At 44.6% G+C, this 22500-nt stretch overlaps 1 protein-coding gene across 6 annotated transcripts in view; it reads left to right on the top strand.

The window, feature by feature from the left end:
• The window catches only part of KIF15 (kinesin family member 15), an 89122-nt gene that overhangs the window by 62297 nt on the left and 4325 nt on the right, over nucleotides 1-22500 (top strand). For 5 of the 6 annotated variants that reach the window (XM_053260953.1, XM_053260949.1, XM_053260950.1 and 2 more), the window contains 9 exons: nucleotides 536-622; nucleotides 1130-1234; nucleotides 1728-1850; nucleotides 3962-4108; nucleotides 5041-5145; nucleotides 5930-6094; nucleotides 6427-6536; nucleotides 7135-7201; nucleotides 13852-13889. In XM_053260953.1, coding sequence (XP_053116928.1) covers nucleotides 536-622; nucleotides 1130-1234; nucleotides 1728-1850; nucleotides 3962-4108; nucleotides 5041-5145; nucleotides 5930-6094; nucleotides 6427-6536; nucleotides 7135-7201; nucleotides 13852-13889 — 947 coding nt within the window. Of the gene's footprint in view, nucleotides 1-535; nucleotides 623-1129; nucleotides 1235-1727; nucleotides 1851-3961; nucleotides 4109-5040; nucleotides 5146-5929; nucleotides 6095-6426; nucleotides 6537-7134; nucleotides 7202-13851; nucleotides 13890-18619; nucleotides 19193-22500 lie in introns of those variants that run through there. The other variant, XM_053260954.1, reaches the window with a different exon arrangement.

The following is a 22500-nucleotide window of genomic DNA, read 5'->3' on the forward strand; positions in this document are numbered from 1 at the left end:
CATAAGGGGTGGAATGGGTCAACAGTATTCTCCCATCCAGACTGCAAAACATTTTTTAAGGGAGTGAACAATTTAGGAACATAGGAAGCTGCCATATACGGAGTCAGACCATTGTTATGCAGGGGGAGTGCATTTTGGCTCCTCATTGATTTCAGTGTATTCCATTTGACTTGCACCACTTTGGGAATTGGCATAAGATTATGCTGTCATTTGGAGTATGGCCATGGACTGGAAGAGATATAAGATTTGGCATAGGGGTCAGCTAATTCCCATCTCACTCACAAAGCACCTGTGTCCTTGCCCCATATGGAGCCAGGCATTAATTGAGTCACACTGGTGATGCAGATACATCTCCATAGCATTCCGCTGACATATCAACAGCTGATACATTCTGCTGGTGTAGCAACAATGGCAGAGGTGTATATTAAACTCCACTGGCCAAAAGAGGTTTCTACCAAATCTTATACTGCTCAAACCGTTTGAGCCCTCAAGCCATGAAAAGTCTAGTGATAGCTTGAAACCAATTTTCTTCCAGGAAACAAAGCTGCAGAAAATGGAGCAAAATTTAATTGCTGCTGAAGATGTTATTGCTTCTCTACAAAAGACAAATACTGCTGATAAGGTATGTATATAATTTCTGTATGCTTTCATAAATATGTAATAATTGTATATATTTGTGAATTTATACTGACACACACACCAGTAATGGAAGTGTTCTAAGACTGTTCATATTGGAAACTGCAGCCCAAAAAATTGATGCTCACTTCTCTAGTAAAAGGTAAATAGTGCTAGGCCTGTACTTGAAAATTGCTATAGAAACTTATTCCCTGTGAGAAACATCTTAAAGTCTTGGTTGGGAAGCTATCAAATTTATATAAGGAGTTTAAGTTTCAGTGGTGATGGTGCTAAGAAGCCATATTCTCCTTTTACGCAGCTGTTGCCCCTTAAAGCCAAATATTTGACAGCAGTAGTTGGCTGGCTGTCTTTTTTAAAGCAAGTTGTTTATAATGCCTCATCTTGATGCTAATCTATGGAAATAATGAGCAACTATCTAGTAGCACTACATTGTCTTCCTACTGTCATGCATGTTTTAATAAAAATAAAGATTTATACAATGTCACTATTTCAGGAGGTTGTAACGGACCTGATGAGTCAGATCCAGAAGATGAGGATATCTACCAGTCAGAAGACAGAGTGCATAGAAGGGCTGACAAGAGAGCTGGAGGACATAAATGTATGCTTCATTCTTGCTTAGATTGTTCAAAAGCAGTGTGTCAAAGTGAAATAACAGAAGCTTAGGTGCTTCCAGCAGCAGGTTATGCTGAATGCTCCTGGCTCCGTGGGCTGTCTTGGAAATGGAACTGTTTATAGCACCTCTGTAGGCTAGAATAAGTGACTTATTGTCTCTTTAAAATGCTTGTTAGTGCAGAACCTCAGATGTTCCAAAAATTAAGAAGTGTAGTGGCAGAACTAGGAGAACCTTCAAGTGATTTCATTCACAATATTTTCTGGCTAATAGGGGCCTAGAGCTGAGTATATAAGCAAACATTTTTAATGAAATTGTTTATTTTGTAAGTCACTGTATTTATTATTCTCAGTCTTCTAATTGGCTTTGTGGTATGCAACAAAATAGATTCATTCAGCAATTGTTTCTACAAACCTACATGCAGCGTTATGGGCTGATAAATGCATTTTTCTGCTCTAACTTGATACTCTTGCTTTCTTAGTGTAAATATAATTCTGCTTTGGCTGCAAAAGAGGAAAGCAAAGCAATAATAGAAGATCAAGAAAGGCAAATTGAAGAGCTGAGGGAAGCATTAGAGAGAGTACAGACTGCTGACAAAATTGAGGTAAGATTGCTAGTATTGAGGCTTTCATGTTTTATAATGCACCTTCAACGTTGAAAATAATGTGTTTGAAATATGTTATTGATGCAAGGATCATATAGCTAGAATATGAAATGGTCATGTTCTTTCCTGATCCAAATATTCTTGATGAAATATTGACTCTTGGTTTTCCTCTTTAAAAAGTGCAGCGGTGGGTGGGGGAGAGGAATTTCAAGTCCTCATGGTTGGTTAAATGAAGTTTTAGTTAGTAGCAACTGGAAACAAATGAAGAGATTAGATTGAACTAAGTGCTTTTAAAATGCTGTTGGTTTTTTAAGCGCTGTTTATCCTATATAATAAAAGGCTAAGTGAGTGGCCGTGGCTTTGGAACGTTGGGGATCTGCGTCCCTGCCTCCCTGGGCTGTTCTGGGCCTGCGCAAAGCGCAGGCCCAGAAGAGCCCAAGGGACACAGGACCTCAGACACCAGTGTCCCACAGCCACGGGCAACCATTAGCCAGTGTGTGGCGGTGGGGGAAAGTGGCCGAGGCGGCACGGCGAGAGGAGGCCGAGGCAACCAGAAGCGGCTGCCCTGAAAAAGGCGAGGGCAAAGGCGGCGGGGGAAGACCGAGACGGGGGACAGGGAAGCTGGGCGAGGTGGCGGCGAAGCCGCCAACGAGGCCCCCCGCCCGCTCACAGCCGTCGCCCCCGCCTGCTCACCCGCCCTCCCAGCTGCCCAAAATGAAGCTGGGCGAGGTGGCGGCGAAGCCGCCAATGAGGCCCCCGCCCGCTCACAGCCACCGCCGCCTGCTCACCCGCCCTCCCAGCTGCCCAAAATCACCTTCCCCGCTCCCCCGCAAAAAGATTAAGGGCCAAAATGGCCCATGAGAAGGTCTCCGCCCCCGCCTATTGCCCTCCCAGCTGCCGAAGACCACCTTACCCGCTCCAGCCCGAGGGAAAAGAGAGGAGCTCACAAAGAAGAAGTGAGGAGCTCATGAGCAGAGCTCCTCTCTGTGCTAAGTCACTGCTCAAACTGCCGCTATGGACGCAAAGGACGCCTATTGCGTCCATTGCGACAGTATGGGCAGCAGCTTAACACAGAGAGTAGCTCTGTTCCCGAGTTCCTCTCTTCTCCTTCGGGCTGGAGCGGGTAAGGTGGGCTCCGGCAGCTGGGTGCGCGGGAGGGCGATAGGCGGGGGCGGCCACCTTCTCATGGGCCATTTTGGCCGTTATTCATCCACACACACCCCCAAAAAAGTAAAAGCAAAATAAGGAAGAACAAAAACAGAGACAACAACAAAACAAAAAACAAAAAGAGAGAGGGGACAAGGGGGGGGGGGGAAAGAGACAGAAAGAGAGACAGAGAGAGACAGAAAAGACGGGATAGAAAGCTAGCGCCCGTTATCATAACGGGCTTAAAAATACTAGTATATATATAACAATTGAAAAGTGAAAAGTTCTTTTACGGTTCTTACTTTGTTAATCTTCAGTTGTATGGCTTTGGAAAGTTTGTCAATCCTGTTTATAGCATTTTAGGTGGGAGGTGATGATCAGGTTTGCAGTGTGAGAAGGAAGAGTTAAACACCTATTCCCTGCATGTCATGGTCCCCATCCTGATCTCCCTTTCCCCCCATCACTGTTTTTAAGTGAAACTAAACATGCACACAGGAACAAACTATGCATTTAACATATTGTGTAATTTGGTCCTAAGTGGCGCCAAATCCTCGTATCTAAACTGACTAGCAAGTGGTATAGATACAGTTGCCCCCACAGAACAGTTCATAGCTTAGATTCCAGCTGTGTCTTAATATACTAAAGTAACCTTTCTGGCTTAATTTAAGATGTATTTGAGTTGTGCACTTAATCTCTGGGGTTAGAAATAGAATATCGTGATGTACTGCACAACTAGCCTACTTTAGAATAGGATTACTTTACTTAGAAATGCAACATAATGTCAATTTTATTTGGGGTTTAGAATACTGAATCACTGGTTTTGTAATCAAAACTATTGCATTTAAAGAGCAGCTGAGAAGAAAAACTGAGAGGCAGGGAAGGCTATGTATGCAATACATACTATTTGTACCATGTCAACTACAGGGTAGTGATTTGCACCTTTGGTCCTGTTTGGCCTTTGTTAGAAAGAACTTCTTTGTGAAGACCTGCACCATACCTCTGAGCAGCTAAGCAAGTTAACAGAAGCTTCCAAAAATTATGCCTTGCTTCTTCAGTCTGCACAAGAAGATCTAACTAGAAAAGAAGCATTAATTCATGAACTTCAGCAACAGGTAAAGGAGAGTAGTGTTGCCGCTGGAAAATGGTGGAGAGGTCAGAATGGTTGTTTTTGTTTTCCTTAAATCGATAAAAGCTTTGCTAGCTTAACCTTCCAGTGATGGAATGAATGGTGCATGAGTGCTTAGTCCTCTTGTGCATTGCTGTTGGCTCTTGTTTAATGTTCCCAGGAGTTTCTCTTCATTGGCAGCAATATCTGTGCAACTGGACCACATATTCCTGTAGTGCATGGTTTTGTCCACTTTTCCTGATGGTGTAAGCTCTGTAGGCATCTTATTGCAGTGGTCCTGTGTCTGAGATTTACTTTAAAATGCAGGGCTATACTTATCACAGTTAGTGGCAGGCAGATAAGCCCCTGCCTCTCATGCTGTGAGGCCCAGATTCTACAACAATGGCTGTGTAATCCCTGATTTTCCTTTTCTCCAACTCCCAGATGGACTTGTGGCAGGTCAACTGTAGCCGAACAGTTGTTGTGTGTGCTAATGAAATATAGCCCAGTCTAGTAGTGGGCACCTAACTAATAAGAGGGCTGCAAATCCTAAGTCAAATATTGCAAGAGAGCTCATGCAAAAGGCTCTTGGGATATGAAGGAAACCCATTAGCTGCAGGAGAAACAATATCCAGACACACTATATCAGTATAGAAGCCTAACTCAGGGTATGTTTCAGAGAAATCCTTGATGATGACCGTTGTCTTTTAATTAACTAATGTGTGCACCACCAAGAGATGTATATATCAGGCGGTACAGAAATATGATAAATAAACTATATAAATAAATGAGCAGTGGCTCTGGGAATTGTTAGTACGAAACGGTTGGAAATATTCCAGATTTTTTGAGAAATGTCTAGAACTATGTTTTGTCTGTTTTGCTCAGGATAGGCAATTTGTAACCTTTTCCAATTATTCAATCTGTTGGCTTTTTCTGTAGCTGGACAAAAAGACAGATGATCTGAAAAACCGGCGAAATGAATGTGAATTTAAAATGCACCAATTAGACTGTTCTTTGGAATCTGCTTCTATAGCACTTTTACAGGTATTTTATTATATACAGGTGCTTCTGTGAAGTTTTATATTATAAGCTCTTCTGGAGACAGTATTTTCTATTTAACTCTAAAACAGCAAGATCACTAAATTGTTCTTGCAGCTTTTATTGTCATGGCCATTGGAATGGAATGGAATCTTTATTCCAGTCATCAGCCAGACAAATTATGGCCATTGTAAAGCAACACTTGCCTTCTCCACATTATGTTGGACCTTCTCATTAGTAATCAATTAAAAGTATACCATGAGTCCTTGGATTAATACTGGCTGAAAAAATGAAATAAAGATAGTATACCTTTGATTGTATCTAGATCTCATGTGAGCCAAAGAAAGCTTGTACAAGGGAACTTTACTGACTCCTCAAAACAGATTTCTAGGCCGCCCTCCCCGGCAGAAGCTGCTTCCGAAGGTCAGGGGACCCATGGAAATGGGGTGGGCTGGCTCTGTAAGGAATGAGGGGAAATACTGGAAACGGTGTGGAGGCACCTTCTACAAGCAGAGCTCCACTTGCAGAAGGTGCCTCCACCGATTTCCAGCAATCTGACCCATCTTCCCTGTAGCTCCCCTCAGGGTCCTCAGGAGGAGATTTTTGATGAGCGCAGGCAGTTACTGTGGGAAGGAGAGAGCAAGAAATTTCCCTGAAGCGTGCTTGCTTCCACTTACACAGGTTTAAGATACAACCTAATGCTTACATGAGGCCTTCATGAATTATAAGTAACTTGCAAAGTATTCAGAAGGAGAATCAACAGTTCAGATGGGTGTGTTTTTCTTAATAGAGCCCCCAAACTCCATCTAACCTAGACACAAATCTGGTAAAACTGATAGAAACGCAAGAGCGGGAGATAGCAGACCGGAGAGCATCTGCAATAACCTTGGAGCTTCTTGTATCAGAACTTAATGAAGAAAGAGAAGCTAAGAACAGTGAAATTCTAAGACTAAAGGTAAGTGTTTCAGGCACTTTGTACATTTAATCTGATGATTTGTAAACCACTGTAATGGCTCTATGTTTGAGTACTCTTTGTTGTCATTTTGAAAATGTGGTCTTAATTGTGTATGGTTTTATGGGACTTGTTTAGAAAATTAGAATTGGATAAACCACTAATGACAATAAGAAACTGGTTCCATACTTTGTTTTTCCAGTCTTGGATTTTTGAATTTAGAAATGTCTGTCGGTGCATAATCATGCAGATTTGGTATTGACTTCAAGTGTACTTGGGGAACAGTTTTGAAGTGCTTGTTTCGGAGCAACTGAATCATTTCCTCTTTGATTTAGAGTCAGTTATGTGAAATGGAAAACACCCATTTGGAAATGCAGGTATTAATGGAAAACAACAGTATTCTGCAGAGCCAGCTTGAAGAAGCCAGGAGAAGGAGGAGGATCAGGTACAAATCAGTGCTAAATAAACAGCAGTCCCCATAAAAATCCTTCTAGTAATAAGAAAAGAGAGCAGTTTTCTTGCTTTGCAGAATCTGATAAAATAATTTGAAAGAATATTCCAGATTCTGACCAAGATCCAGAATGCTGCTGCTTCAGGTCACATAAGGAGTGTATGCCATCCCAGTGGGTTTCTGGATTTCTCATTGAACACTAGATCTTCATGCCATATCATCAACAGCTTTTGGAACATCTCTTAGTTTCCAAAGGTGTGTTCTATGTAGCCTTGCAGTTGCATTTAAAAACAAACACAAATCTAAAGACTCCTTGCACGGAATAATTTTGTAGCTTTTTGAATATTGGATACTACACTTATGTGTAGCTTACTTCATCCACAAACTCACTAGGTAGCCCCAGACTAAGTTCTCATTCTCAGTTCTCCAGCTGCAAAATCAGGGATAACTCTGCATACTTTAAAGATTTTAATGAGAATGGATATAAAGTGATTTTAAGATTTGAAATGCACTATATAAATAATAATCTTGTGCTGGTCAACGACCGTAATAAAGATTACTTACTTACTAAATAATAATATTTTCTTAACAGTGGTCCAAAGTATCCAGATATTCAAGACTTGAGAGAGAAGGAGACTGCTGAAGAGAGACTAGCGAAGGTAAGGCATCTTTTGGTATCTTATGTCCTATCTGTATGTATAATTCTCTAAGGCGTACCCATGGCTAATCCTGTGTATGGCAGCTCTCGTGAGAGTTCGCAAACAGAAGCACCATGGTAATTGGGCAGTGAAAATTCCATATGCAGATAGGGAGGAGGAGCCTGTGAGAACAGAAGCACCATGGTAATTGGGCAGTGGGGGTTCCATATTCAGATAGGGAGGAGCAGCTTGTGATGGTTAAGGACAGTTGGAATGCCACTGTTACTGGTCGGAAGATGTTTTTGATTGTAGAGGAGAGGAATCTATCTATATATAAAAGGATAGTGGGCCGGGGTCTGCGAAGACGGGTCGTGAGGAAGGAAAGAGCCCCTTCAGGAGAAGGAGGCTGCCATTGTGTGAATTAGATGAGGGAACAAGATCTGTTAACTCGAGAAGGAAGAGAGAAAGAAAGAAGAAAAGAAGGGTGGGAAAGAGCAAGTGGGGGAGAGAGAAAGAAGGAAGGGTGAGGGACCAGCCTGAGCCTGTCAGCAGCCTGAGGAGAACAAGTGACCATGGTGGCACCTATTGGCAGCAAGGAAGGGCCCAGTCAACCACTGTTGCTGTTTGGGGCTACCAAGGCCATTGGTAGAGGGAGGCAGGCAAGGGACAGGCCCGGGCCTGTCAGTGACCTGAGGGGAACGAGCGGCCATGGCAGTGGCAGCAGCAAGGAAGGGCCCATTCAACCGCCACTGCTGCTGCTCCTGTGGGGAGGAGCAGGAACGGGTGAGGGTGGCAAGGTCTCTGGAGATAGGGGGATGCAGCCTGGCCAATAGGCACCAGCAACACTGCTGCCGTGCCCAAGAGGAGTGAGGGGGATGAAGTGAAGGGATGGAGGACTGACCAAGAGGGGTGAGGGAGGTGGAAGCAACCGGATGGTGGAGAAGGAGCAGGAGTGCGGCTCAGGTGAGGGTGGAGCAATCTCTGAGGTGAGCGGGGCTATGGCAGGGGGTGAGAGGAAAAATCAAGTACTAGCGTGCAGATGCTCTGCATGGGTTAAGCTAATATATCATTATTGGCCAAGTGCTTGACTTTTGCTATGGGTTTAACTTTTAGGTATTTGCTGGTGTGCAACTCTTGTTTTATTATTTATTCAATTCAATTCAATTCAATGTATATACCACCCTTCCTAAAGTGGCTCAGGGCAGTTTACACTAAAATTAAAAATACATAATTTAAAATAAAATAAAATTTAAAAACCATTTAAAAGCAGATTAAAATTTAGAACTAGATGTCATTAAAAGCCAGGCTAACAAGATGGATCTTTAAGGTCCTCCTGAAGGCCTTCAAGGAAGATAATCCCCTCATATCCATGGGGAGCATGTTCTACAGCCTAGGAGCAACAACAGAGGAGGCCCTATCCCAGGTTGCCACCAGATGAACCAGTGGCACCCGAAGACGGACCCCTCCTAATGATCTCAATGAGTGGCGGGGATCTTGCCTTGCCTCAGAGGCAGGATGCCTCTGAATACCAGTTGCAGGGGAGTAACAGCAGGAGAGAGGGCATTCCCGCAGCTTCTGCCTGTGGTCTTCCCAGTGGCATCTGGTGGGCCACTTTGTGAAACAGGATGCTGGACTAGATGGGCCTTGGGCCTGATCCAGCAGGGCTGTTCTTATGTTCTTGTCGAGAAAAGCACTCTCTCAGGTAATCCAGACCTAAGCCATTCAGGGCTCTAAAGATAATAACCAGCACTTTGTACTTTGCAAGGAAACATATCAACTACCAGTACTGTTTAAGAACAGCATAATGTGGTCTCTCCGAGATCAATCTGGCTGCTATATTTTGAACTAACTGCAGTTTCCAAACTACGTACAAAGGCAGCCCTACATAGAGTGCATTGCAGAAGTCCAACCTGGAGGTTTCCAGCTAGTGTACCACTGTTTTCAGGTCATTCTCCTCAAATAGGCAGAGGTGTTGAATCAAACACAGCTGGTAAGAAGCACTCCTGGCCACAGCCTCAACCTGAGGCACCAGGGTGAGACCTGGGTCCAAGAACACTCCCAAACTATGAACCTGTTCTTTGCGGGGGAGTGTAACCTCATCCAGAACAGGAAAGTTCTTTCCCATCTTGTATTTATGTTTTAGTAACAACATAAAAATGTTATTTTAGTAAACATTTCTTGTGGTTTATACAAAAAAAAGTAAAGAAAGAATAATTGGTTTCCTATTTCATTGGCTTGGATCCAAACTTCCGTTTGTGCAAGTAGAAGTGCTTCTGCTTCTTAAATGCACGGGGATAGTGCAATTTTGTTCTCCCTCACAATTCCCCAAGAGACCCACCAAAGTAATAATCAATGTGGAGATGTGGAGTTTGGGCCGGGGTGATGGGGGAGGGAGACCAGCCAAACCACAATTGTAATTAGATATATATTATTTATTTATTATTTATTATTAAAACATTTTTACCGCCCTTCCAAAAGGCTCAGGGCAGTTTACATTAAAACACCATTAAAATCAATTAATCATTAAAACAAAAATTATAAAACATAAAACAATAATTAACAATTAAAAACATCATAAAACAACAATTAAATATTCAGAACTATTTAAAAACAAGTTTTAAAAAGCTGAAAAAGCCTGGCTGAAGAGGTGTATTTTCAGGTGTTTTCTGAAAATTGCGAGAGATGGGGAGGATCATATCTCAGTAGGGAGCGCATTCCACAATCTTGGGGCAGCAGCCGAGAAGGCCCGTCTCTGTGTAGCCACCAAGCGAGTTGGTGGCAACTGGAGACGGACCTCCTCAAGTGACCTCAACGGCCGGCGGGGCTCATAGCGAAGAAGACGCTCTCTTAAATACCCAGGGCCTAAGCCGTTTAGGGCTTTATAAGTTATAACTAGCACTTTGTATTTTGCCCGGAAACCTATTGGAACAAAGGAGTAATGTGGTCTCTTCGAGATGACCCAGAGACCAACCTGGCTGCCGCATTCTGAACCGACTGAAGTTTCCGGACTACGTACAAAGGCAGCCCCACGTAGAGTGCATTACAGAAGTCCAGTCTGGAGGTTACCAACAAATGTACCACTGTTTTGAAGTCATTGATCTCAAGAAACGGGCGCAGCTGGCGTATCAGCCGGAGCTGATAGAAAGCACCCCTGGCCACCGCCTCAACCTGAGAAACCAAGGAGAGACGTTGATCCAGAAGTACTCCCAGACTGTGAACCTGTTCCTTTTGGGGAAGTGTGACCCCGTCTAGAACAGGCAGATCAACATCGTCTCTAGAGTTCCGACCCCGCACAATAAGTACCTCTGTCTTATCTGGATTCAGCTTCAGTTTATTCTCCCTCATCCAGCCCATTACTGCTTCCAGGCAGGCATTTAGGGAGGATATGCCAGCTCCTGAAGAAGTTGACATGGAGAAGTAGATCTGGGTGTCATCAGCATACTGGTAACACCCAGCTCCAAATCCCCTGATGATCTCTCCCAGCGGTTTCATGTAGATGTTAAAAAGCATTGGAGAGAGTATGGAGCTTTGAGGGACACCATACTTAAGCTCAGATTTTGAAGAGCAACAATCTCCAATCGACACCATCTGGAATCTGTCCGAGAGGTAGGAGCGGAACCACTGTAAAACAGTGCCTCCCACCACCAACCCCCTCAGACGTTCCAGAAGGATACTATGGTCGATAGTATCGAAAGCCGCCGAGAGATCCAAGAGGACCAACAGAGTCACACTTCCTCTGTCAATTCCCAATTGGAGATCATCCATCAGGCTGACCAAGGCAGTCTCCACCCCATAGCCCGCCCGAAAAACAGTTTGAAATGGGTCTAGATAATCAGTTTCCTCCAAGACCGCCTGGAGCTGAGAGGCCACCACCCTTTCGATTACCTTGCCCAGCCATGGGAGGTTGGAAACTGGCCTATAATTGCTCAACTCTGAGGGATCTAACGCAGGCTTCTTTAGAAGAGGTCTAATAATTGCCTCCTTAAGACAAGGAGGCATCCTGCCCTCCCTCAGAGAAGCATTTATGATTTCTACCAGGCCGCTTACAACAGCCTCCCTGCTAGATAGAACAAGCCATGTTGGACAAGGATCAAGAGGACAAGTGGTAGGCCTCACTGCTCCAAGCAGCTTGTCCACATCATCAGGAGTCACAAACTGAAATTGATCCAGTCGAATCGTATAAGAGGAGTTGTCGGACACCTCCAGTTCAGACATTAAATTAATTGTGGAGTCTCCATCTAGGTCGGCCCAAATCCGAGAGATTTTTTCTGCGAAAAATTCATTAAACACACCACAGTGAGTAACTGATGCCTCCAAATTCTAGTTCAATGGAGAGGGAGCAGATACTAGTCCCCTCACAACCCTGAACAACTCCGCCGCACGTGAACTCGCAGAGGCAATACGGGCAGAAAAGAACCGCTTCTTTGCCGCACGTATCACCTGAGCATAGATCTTTAAATGTGCTCCATGTCGTAATCTGTCGGACTCAAGTAGAGTTTTTCTCCACTTGTGCTCCAGTCGCCTACCTTGCCGCTTCAGCCCCTGTAGATCTTCCGTATACCAAGGGGCCAATTTTGAAGCAGGTCGGAGGGGACGCTTAGGAGCAATCGTGTCTACTGCCCTGGTGAGCAAGTTGTTCCAGTTCTCAACCAGGGCATCAACAGGATCACCAGCAGAGCCAACATTAAATTCCTCAAGGCGTCTTGGAATCCTACCGGATCCAGTAACCTCTTCGGGAGGACAATTCTAATAGGCCCCTCGCCCCTGCGGAGATGGGAAGTGGTTGTAAGTCCAACCTTAACCAGATGGTGGTCCGTCCATGACAACGGGGAAATCGTAGGAGTCCCCACCCACGGAACACCACCCTGATCAGAATAAAAGACCAGATCAAGCGTGCGACCTGCAATATGCGTCGATCCAGAGACCGCTTGGGATAGGCCCATAGTCGTCATGGCCGCTATGAACTCCTGAGCTGCCCCGGACAAATTGGTCCCAAAATGAACATTGAAGTCGCCCAACACCAAAAGTCTGGGAGACTCCAATGCAAGTTCCACGACCAAGTCCGTGAGCTCAGTAAGGGATTCCGCTGGGCAATGGGGCGATCGGTACACCAGCAGAAGTCCCAATCTATCCCTGGTACCCAAACTCAAGTACACACTTTCAATATGGTCCGATACCCTAACAGGGACCCTGGTAAGGGAGATGTTATCCTTATAGACCACAGCCACTCCACCTCCCTGCCCACGTCCCCTCACCTGCTCCTCTACAGAATATCCTGGCAGGAGAAGCTGGGACCAAACTGGACCACTAGCCTCCCCCAACCAAGTCTCAGTAATACACATCAGGTCGGCCCCTTCATCCATGATCAAATCATGGATGAGTTCTGATTTATTTTGGACCGACCTGGCATTGCAGAGGAGCAAGGTAAGGTTATGTGGGATGTTGGCAGGACAGCTGGAAAGGGGGACAGCTATTAGATTTCTGACCACCTTTCCCCTGGAGCAGCCTGCTGACCTGCCAGCGTTTCTTCTTCTATTCCCCACCACCACAGGAATAGCTGCCCCACCTTCAACAAAGGCACTCCCTGGCTCCCCATCTCCAGACAAACCCACACACATTACAACTTCAACCCAACCTCAGCACAACTTAAAACTGATTGAACAGAAGCCCCACTATTGAATGCCTCCCTCTATACAAATGGTTGGACAAAATGTGCAGCCCTTGCCCTCGTTTCTCCCCCAAAGTGGCTCCCCCAAAGGGGCAACCCCCTTTGGTGTTGCCCCTTTGGTGGCGACCATGCCAGTGGCGGGCCCGCCACCACTGGCAGTCTTCCTATATAGGCTGAGCAGTAAGCCCAGCAGGTGGAACCAGGAAAAACTGCCCAGTCACCTTTACAGCCCCAGTCCTGCAAAGCGCAAGCAGTCCTGGGGGGAGGCAGAGGCAACCATGGCAATTATATCACTACTATGTTTTGAGAGAAAACAACTTGATATTTCTTGTCAGCTTCATCAGGTGATGGCATAACTTCCCTAAATGCTTGCTTCGAGGCAGTAATGGGCTAGATTAGGGATAACAAACTGAGACTAAATCCAAGGAAGATGGAGATTCTCATTGTAGGAAACTGCAGTTCAAGGAAATGGGATAGATCTGCTGGTTCTGGATGGGGCTACACTCCCCCAGCAGGAACAGGTCTGTAGTTTGGGAGTACTTCTGGACCCAGCCCTCTCTCTGATCCCTCAGGTGGAGGCGGTGGCCAGGAGTGCTTCCTATCAGCTTCGGCTAGTTCACCAACTGCACCTTTCCTGGAAGTGAGTGATCTTAAGACAGTGATGCACATTTTATTTATTTAAAATATTTCTATACCGCCCAAAACTTGTGTCTCTGGGCACATGCTGGTAACCTCCAGGCTTGACTACTGCAATGCACTCTGTGGGGCTGCCTTCGTATGTAATCCGGAAACTGCAAATAGTACAGAATGCTGCTGCTTCTGTTTATATGCAAGAGCAAAGCAAAGCTGTATAGTATCTGGATGCAAATACTAAAATCTATAGTGTGGTGACATGGTTATTAACAGGAATAACTGCTGTTTGATTAATTTTGCATCATTGCTGCTATAATTTCTAAATATTGCAGTTGGGTAACACTATTGTTTTTTGTTTCTTTTAATTCAGTTTAAAGCAATGGAAGAAATGTTGAAAGTTACGTCAGAGTAAGTTTAATAATTTCTATATATACATGTTAACTGTATACATACAGCTAAGATGAGCCTCCATAGCATTGAATACTCTTAAATTTTAAAAAGCAAGTACTCTTGCAAGTACTTCAAGTGGTGCAGTGGCGAAATGCTTGACTAACAAGCAGAAGGTTGCCAGTTTGAATCCTCGCTGCTACTATATCGGGCAGCAGTGATATACTGTAGGAAGATGCTGAAAGGCATCATCTCATACTGCACGGGAGGAGGCAATTAGGGATGTGCAAAAAATTTCGGGCACAGAACGATCTGTGCCCGAAATGAACAATTTCGGGTGATTCGGGGCCGAACCGAATCACCCCCGATGTCCCCCGATATTTTTCGGGCACGAGCCGAATCACCCGAATTTCGGACCCGAAAAATTCGGGTGATTCGGTTCATGGCTGATTTTTGGCGATTTTTTAAAGTTTTAGTGACTTTGGGGCAGTTCGGGGGCATAGCATGGGATCTGGGCAAAAGGAATGGGGTGGGGTGGTAGTGCATAATGGGTGCAGGCTACCACCCCAATTTCAGGGGGATTGGGCAAAGGGCTGATTTTTGGTAAATTTCTGAAATTTTCATGTCTTTGGGGCAGATTGGGGCATATTGGGGCAGAAAGTGGGGCCTGGGGCAGAATAGTGGGGTGGGGTGGTAGTGCCTCATGGGTTCAGGCTACCACCCCAATTTCAGGGGGTTTAGACAAAGGGCTGATTTTTTGAGAATTTTTGAAGTTTTAGTGACTTTGGGGCAGTTTGGGGGCAGAAAGTGGATCTGCCCCAAAATAGTGGGGTGGGGTGGTAGTGCCTCATGGGTTGAGGCTACCACCACAATTTCAGGGGGATTGGGCAGAGGGCTGATTTTTTGAGAATTTTTGAAGTTTGGGTGTCTTTGGGGCAGATTGGGGGCAGAAAGTGGATCTGCCCCAAAGGAGTGGGGTGGGCTGGTAGATAGTGCCTAATGGGTGGAGGCTACCACCCATGCCCAATTTAAGAGTGATTGGGCAGGGGGTGAATTTTGGTGAATTTATTTTTATGAGGTTTGTCTTCATAAGGTGAAGTGTGCTAAATTGATTACTTCCTCATATTATTCATAGTAAAGGAAAGTGTGAAAAAGTGAAAGTGGGGTCATGAGAGCTGTTTAATTGAAAAAAATCTCATTTGCTATGATAGAATGAGAATTCACACCTCAGAAAAAACTTCTAAGGTGTGAATTCTCATTCTATCATAGCAAATGAGATTTTTTTCAATTAAACAACTCTCATGACCCCACTTTAACTTTTTCACACTTTCCTTTACTATGAATAATATGAGGAAGTAATCAATTTAGCACACTTCACCTTATGAAGACAAACCTCATAAAAATAAATTCACCAAAATTCCCCCCTCTGCCCAATCACTCTTAAATTGGGCATGGGTGGTAGCCTCCAGCCATTAGGCACTATCTACCAGCCCAGCCCACTCCTTTGGGGCAGATCCACTTTCTGCCCCCAATCTGCCCAAAGACACCCAAACTTCAAAAATTCTCAAAAAATCAGCCCTCTGCCCAATCCCCCTGAAATTGTGGTGGTAGCCTCCACCCATGAGGCACTACCACCCCACCCCACTATTTTGGGGCAGATCCACTTTCTGCCCCCAAACTGCCCCAAAGTCACCAAAACTTCAAAAATTCTCAAAAAATCACCCCTTTGTCCAAACCCCCTGAAATTGGGGTGGTAGCCTGAACCCATGAGGCACTACCACCCCACCCCACTATTCTGCCCCAGGCCCCACTTTCTGCCCCAATATGCCCCAATCTGCCCCAAAGACATGAAAATTTCAGAAATTTACCAAAAATCAGCCCTTTACCCAATCCCCCTGAAATTGGGGTGGTAGCCTGCACCCATTAGGCACTACCACCCCACCCCACTCCTTTTGCCCAAATCCCATGCTATGCCCCCAAACTGCCCCAAAGTCACTAAAACTTTAAAAATTCACCAAAAATCAGGATTTTGCCCAATCCCCCTGAAATTGGGGTGGTAGACTCTACCCATTGGGCACTACCACCCCACCCCAAAATTTTGCCCCTGGTCCCCTTTTTACCCCCCCGAATCGATTCGGATTCGGATTCAGATTAAATCCAAATCCGAACTGAATCAAGAGTGATTCGGGTGACCCAGATTCGGGCACAAAACAGAACAGGGGTGATTCGGCTCGGGTCCGAGCCGAATCACCCGAAAACCCGAATTGCACACCCCTAGAGGCAATGTATTCCCTCCTGTATTCCACCAAAGACAACCATAGGGCTCTGTGATAGCCAGGAGTCAAAATCAACTTTACAGCACACTCTACTTACTCTAGATCAGGCCTGCTCAACTTAGGCCCCCCAGCTGTTTTTGAACTACAACTCCCACAATTCCCAGCCACAGTGGCCAATAGCCAGGGATTATGGGAATTGTAGGCTAACATCTGCAGGAGGGCCGAAGTTGAGCAGCTCTGCTCTAGATGGAGTAATTTTGCTTCTACCTTTTACTTGCTTTCAGCCAGCAGATGGCAGCAAAAAACTTCAGATTGGCCATAAGGCTGCTATCTGATTAGAAATTTTGGAAACACATTGTAAAATATAAGATGTTTGATATTGACAATGCTGAAGATCCCATAGAGTTATGTAAGCACAGAATATTCAGTGCAGATTGTACTGACTACAGGACACAGGTAGGTCTTTGGAGGAAGGTTTTATATTTTTAACAGCAACCATTTAATGCTTATATTGAAGAGTCTTAGGGTAACAGTGCCATAAATGACAGCCTAAATGGCAAAATAATTATCCTCCTTTCCAGCTAGCTGAAATTCTCAAAGTAGTTATTTTTTCCCAGAAGTGACTCAAATCACTATTTGAATTTCCACATTACTATATCAGCCACAGTGGCAAACTACCTTGTTCTTTAAAATGACACTATATCATATTAATAACTCTAAGAAATTATGTATACCAGGCAGGTAAGTAAAATAAGAAGAACAGTGATATTACTTTTTTAAAAAAAGTACTGAAAATTATATAGAAGATAACATAATAATAGATTACTATAGTGGTATATTTATTTATCATCTATCTATCTATCTATCTATTTACTTATTTATTACATTTATATACCGCCCCATCCAAACAGCTCTGGGCGTTGAACAACAATAAAAATAAAACCCACAAATCAATCCCTTTAAAAACAATAATTACAGAACAATTTTAAAACAGCATAAAACCATCTATCTATCTATATAATTCTCTAAGGTGTACCCATGGCTAATCCCGTGGGTTACAGATCTCGCGAGAGTTCACAAGCAGAAGCATCTGATTGGGCAGTGGGGATTCCATATGCAGATAGGAAGGAGGATCCTGTGATGGTTAAGGACAGTTGGAATGCAACTGTTACTGGTTGGATGATTGTAGAGGAAAGGAATCTATATATATAAAAGGATAGTGAGCAGGGGTTTGTGAAGAGAGGGGTCGTGAGGGAGGAAAGTTGTGTGAATTAGATGAGGAAACAAGATGAACAAGATCTGTTAACACGGGAAGGGAGAGAGAAAGAAAGAAAAAAGAAGAGAGGGGAAGAAAGACAGAGAGGAAGAGTGATGGGAAGAGAGAGAAAGAAGGTAGGGGAAGAGAGAAGGAAGGAAGGAAGGGCAAGGGATGGGCTTGCCCATCGCTGCTGCTGTTTGGGGCTACCGAGGCCATTGGTGGAGGGAAGCAGGCAGGCTAGGGACGGGCCCGGGTCTGTCAGCAGCCTGAGGGGAACGAGCAGCTATGGCAGTGGTGGCAGCGAGGAAGGGCCCTGTGGGGAGGAGCGGGGTGAGGGTGGGGAGGTCTCTGGAGATAGCTGGCTGCAGCTTGGCCAATAGGCACCAGAAACGCTGCAACCGTGACGTGTGTAGAGTAAAGGGAGAGAGGGTGGAGTAAAAAGATGGAGGAGTGACCAAGAGGGGTGAGGGAGATGGAAGCAGCTGGATGGAGGAGCAGGAGTGCGGCTCAGGTGAGGGTGGAGAGATCTCTGAGGTGAGCGGGGCTATGGCAGTGGGTGAGGGGAGCAATCAAGTACTGGCACACAGATACTCTGCGTGGGCTAAGCTAGTTAACAATTAAAACATTTAAAACATTTTTAAAACCCTGGAAGGCCAGGACAAACAGATAGGTTTTAAGGGCTCTCCTGAGAGCCAACAATGAACTCAAACTACAGATTTCTGCCAGGAGTGGATTCAACAGCCCAGGAGCAGCTACACAGAAGGCCCGCCTCTGAGTCGCCACCAGACATACTGGTGGTAACTGGAGACAGACCTCCTCAGATGACCTTAACGTGCAATGGGGATCATGCAGAAGGAGGTGCTCTCTAAAGTAACCCAGACCTAAGCCATTCAGGGCTTTAAAGGTAATAACCAGCATTTTGTATTTTTCCTGGAAACATATCAGCAGCCAGTGCAGCTGTCTTAAAACAGGCATAATATGGTCTCTCCGGGTTACCCCAGAGACCAGTCTGGCTGCTGCCTTTTGAACTATCTGAAGTTTCTGAACTACGTACAAAGGCAGCCCCACATAGAGCGCATTGCATAACAGCTGTAGATGCGGCTGCAACTATTTTCTAACAATGGCCCACATCCAAACTAAGAATTGTGTGCAGGAAATGCTTCCATGTACATATGGAGAAGGGCAACTTTCTGTAATCCTCCTTGTTTTCTTTGCAGCTATTTATGCCTCCCAAAAATATGTCCCTGAGGGACTCGCTTGTGGCCTAGCTTTGGAACTGAAACACGGAAGCCTCGGTCACTCTGGCGGATGAATTGGGCCATGGACTAGGCAGGGGGAGTGCATCCCTATTGATCCTGCTGATCCTATCAGTGGTTTTCAATACTATTCATCATGGGCATCCTTCTGGACTGTTTCGCAGGACTGGAACTCAGGGGGGGCACTGACTGACTCTGATCCCACCTGTTCATTAGGTTCCAGAGGGTGGTGCTGGGGAGCTTCTGGTAGATGCTGCAGCTATTGGCTTATGGTATCCCACAGAGTTCTATACACTTCCGTATGCTGTTTCAACACCTGCATGAAACTGGTGGCAAAGGTTGTCCAGCAGTTTGGTATGGGATGTCATCAACATAAGACACTTGCATATGCACTCTGAACAAAAACTGTAACGTGACCTCTAAATACTCCCTTATTTTGTTCTGGAAAATGTGTATTTGAAAGTAACTTCCTCAAAAAATAATCACCTTTTCATTTGTGGAAGCCTTGGAAATTAAACAGAAATCTAGTCCTGCCTTCCTCCCCGATGCAGTTTTCATTTCCATCCTGAATCCAATCGGGGGGGGGGGATATTTTAAAAACCTCAACTCTGTTTCTCGTAAAGCTTTTAAAAATGGTCTATAAAGAGTCCTCCACTAATTCCACAAGGAACTAGCTTACACCATGTTTTCATTGCTCTGACAGTGTAATTTGGTTAAATTCCATCTGTATTGCCACCGGTGGCCAGCCGATGTGCAACAGGTTGTTTGGGATTCGCAGGCAATAGGCTCAAACCAGTGTTGAATGCTAACAGAGGTTTAATTAAGCAAAGCTCAATAATAATTTAAAGAGGTTTACAGATGAAGTGAAACTAAGAAATAAGTCAAAAGAGAATCATAGAACAAAGAGAAGATTACAGATTAAAGAACAGTCATACGTCCCTCCCCTGCTGGGGACCTTGTCCATGGGAAGTCCATTCAAACGGACGGAACAACCCTCAGTGTCCCTTCTGGTGTGCAGTGTCGGCCATGGCTTCCTCGACCTACACAGAACTCCCAAAGTTAGGGTGTCTGTGTGCCTTTTTTATACCTTTTGTACAGTCCTTGAAAAAGGCTGTACACCCCCTCCCCATCAATTTTGTGCGTGTAAAGTTGGGCACATCATTCCTTTCATCTAACACAAAAGGAAGGGAGTGATAGGCCTCCTTATCAGCAAGTGTGTGATTGGGTGCCAAGTGCATTCCAACCCTGGGCACAGCCTGATTCATCTTCCCTAGATGTTTTGGGAAGCACTATCTGTGTCTTGAACAAAGCCTCTGATCCTTCCTAATTATTTTGGGAAATATCGCCGAGGTCTAGCTGTACTACTTGGCCAGATATAAATATCTAGTCTGCACCTGGTCTGTGAGAGGCAGGGTCGTTCATAGTTCACTTCTTCTAGAAAGGCCCAAGGAGAAAAGGCCTGAAATTAACATTTTGTATGCAAAAATATATGATTATGAGCAATATATGATTATTAGCATGTGTAGAGGGCAGGAATGGGTTACACCACTGAACTCAATCTTCCGTGCTGCCACTACACCATCTGGTATCAAATAATCCAATATGAAACTGAAATATTGCATTATAAATGTTTTTTCTGTGACACAGGAAAGCCTTCAAATCTTGATATACAAGGGTTAGAGAAAAGACCGAAGTATTCCCTCCTTGAAACACATACAAGCTAAATCTGTATACTCTGCTTGGTTCTTCAGTAACCATAATTACATTGCAGATCACTTGGATGGAAGTGAAGAGAGCAAATGAAAAAGGACTATTAGGTTTCCCCTTGACTGCAAAATGCCAAGAGGAAAACCAGAAGATGTCCTAAAATTTGAAATACCACAGTGGAGACTAGTAGGCAGGCAGTAAACTCGCTTCACTATTTTAGGTTCTAGGAAAGTTTGGAGCTGATATATACAAATCATTTATAACTGAGACGGAGATGTTAAGAGACGGCTTGCTTCAAAATTCTTTAACAGGCATTCCTTGTCCTTTCACAGTACACCGGTTTGGTTGCATAGGAAGCCGCCTTCCACAAGTCAGGCTATTGATTCATCTAGCTCAGTATACTAAGACTCAAACTGCAGCCATCCTCGAGATAATGGCCTATACAGTTCCTACAATCCCTGGTTACTGACTTTTATGACTGAGGATGATGGGAGTTGTAGGCCAACAACAGCTGGAAGGGCTCAGTTTGAGACCCCTGGTCTACCCTGACTGGCAGCATCTTTCCCGTGTTTCAGATGGATATTTCCCTGCTCTACCTAGAGATGCCAGGGACTGAACTGGGGACCTTCTGCATGTAGAGCAGATGCTCCACCACTGAGTTACTGTCAGATTCAGCTTGGTTGTGGTTCATTTTTTTAATGAGATCACCCGGCATTCTGTGTGTGTGTGTGTGTGTGTGTGTGTGTGTGTGTGTGTGTGTGTGTGTCCCCGCCCCACCGCCATCAACTTTGCAACGCCTGGACCAATATGAACCAAATCAGGTACAGTTGTAGGACACATAGGGACACCTCAATGGTGTCGTTCATGATGATGTCATCTACCCCAATCCAAGATGGCAGACATGTACACTTTTGAGGTACAAGTGGGCTAACTTGTGAACCGCTTAACTAATTTGAACCAAATTTGCTACAGCTGCAGCGGCACATAGGGATACCCAAATGGCATGGTGTTATGATGTCACCCACTAATTCAAGATGATGGCCGCATGAACATCTGAGGCACAAGCGGGCTAATCTGTGGACTAAATGATTTAAATCAAATTAGGTACAGTTGCAGTGAGTGACAGGGACACCTCAATGGCATAGTTTGTGATGATATCATCCAAACTGATTCAAGATGGTGGACACAAACTTTTGAGGCGCAAGTGGGCAAGAGATCTAACTTGTAAACCTCGATTTGAACCAAATTTCACCCAGTTGTAGACAGTGAAAGGAAAGTAAGCTGATTAGTTCTTACTAGAACAACTTATAAGGAAGTTGAAAGTAACTTAAGGCCTTGCACTACTTCTTATGGTTCACACTTTATCTTGCCTCTGATCAAATAAGTTTTGGAAACAAACAGTACAAAAATCTGCAACACTTACCATAGGCAAAAATAGTGTGAGGGTGTAGACCCTGGCAGCAATCCCTCTTTCAAACTCATTCATGCTCTAAAAAGCATTGTCAGCCTAACAAATTATAGTGGGCAGCATCTAAACTAGTTAGTCATGACTAAGGCCCTTCAAAATTAATGGGTCTTTAAGTTAGTGATGACTAACATGTCTCATCAATTTCAATGGTACTTAATCATGACTAACTAGTCTGGATGTTGCCTCGTACAAACTACTACTAGGTGTGGATACTCAATTAAATCATAACAGCTATTTGACAGCTGGAACATCCTGCCTTGCTCAGTGGTGGGCTCTCCTTCGCTGGAGGTTTTCAAAGAGGCTGGGCAGCATCTGTCTGGGACATGAAAGCAGCTTTCTGTACTGAGCAGGGGCTAGACTCCCTTCCAACTCTAAAAATCTATGCAATTTTGAAACATAGACTGAAGTGAGACCATATCTCTGAGATGGACAGGGCCATGTCATGAGGATAGTATTTCCACTACTCTCCAGATGAGAGGCAGGCCAAAGAAAGACAGGCAACAATTCAGCTACTAAAGGAGGACCCTGCACTTGAATGTTCCTCTAGTAAAGAATGACAGTGTGCCCTCTCCTAGGGTAGGCAAGGGCAGAAATGCATTTGGGGTTTGAGAATATATAACTCTAAAGCTGGCCTGCTCAATTTAGACCACCCAGCTATTTTTGGACA

The sequence above is a fragment of the Hemicordylus capensis genome, chromosome 6 (assembly GCF_027244095.1).
Source record: "Hemicordylus capensis ecotype Gifberg chromosome 6, rHemCap1.1.pri, whole genome shotgun sequence".
Taxonomy (NCBI): domain Eukaryota; kingdom Metazoa; phylum Chordata; class Lepidosauria; order Squamata; family Cordylidae; genus Hemicordylus; species Hemicordylus capensis.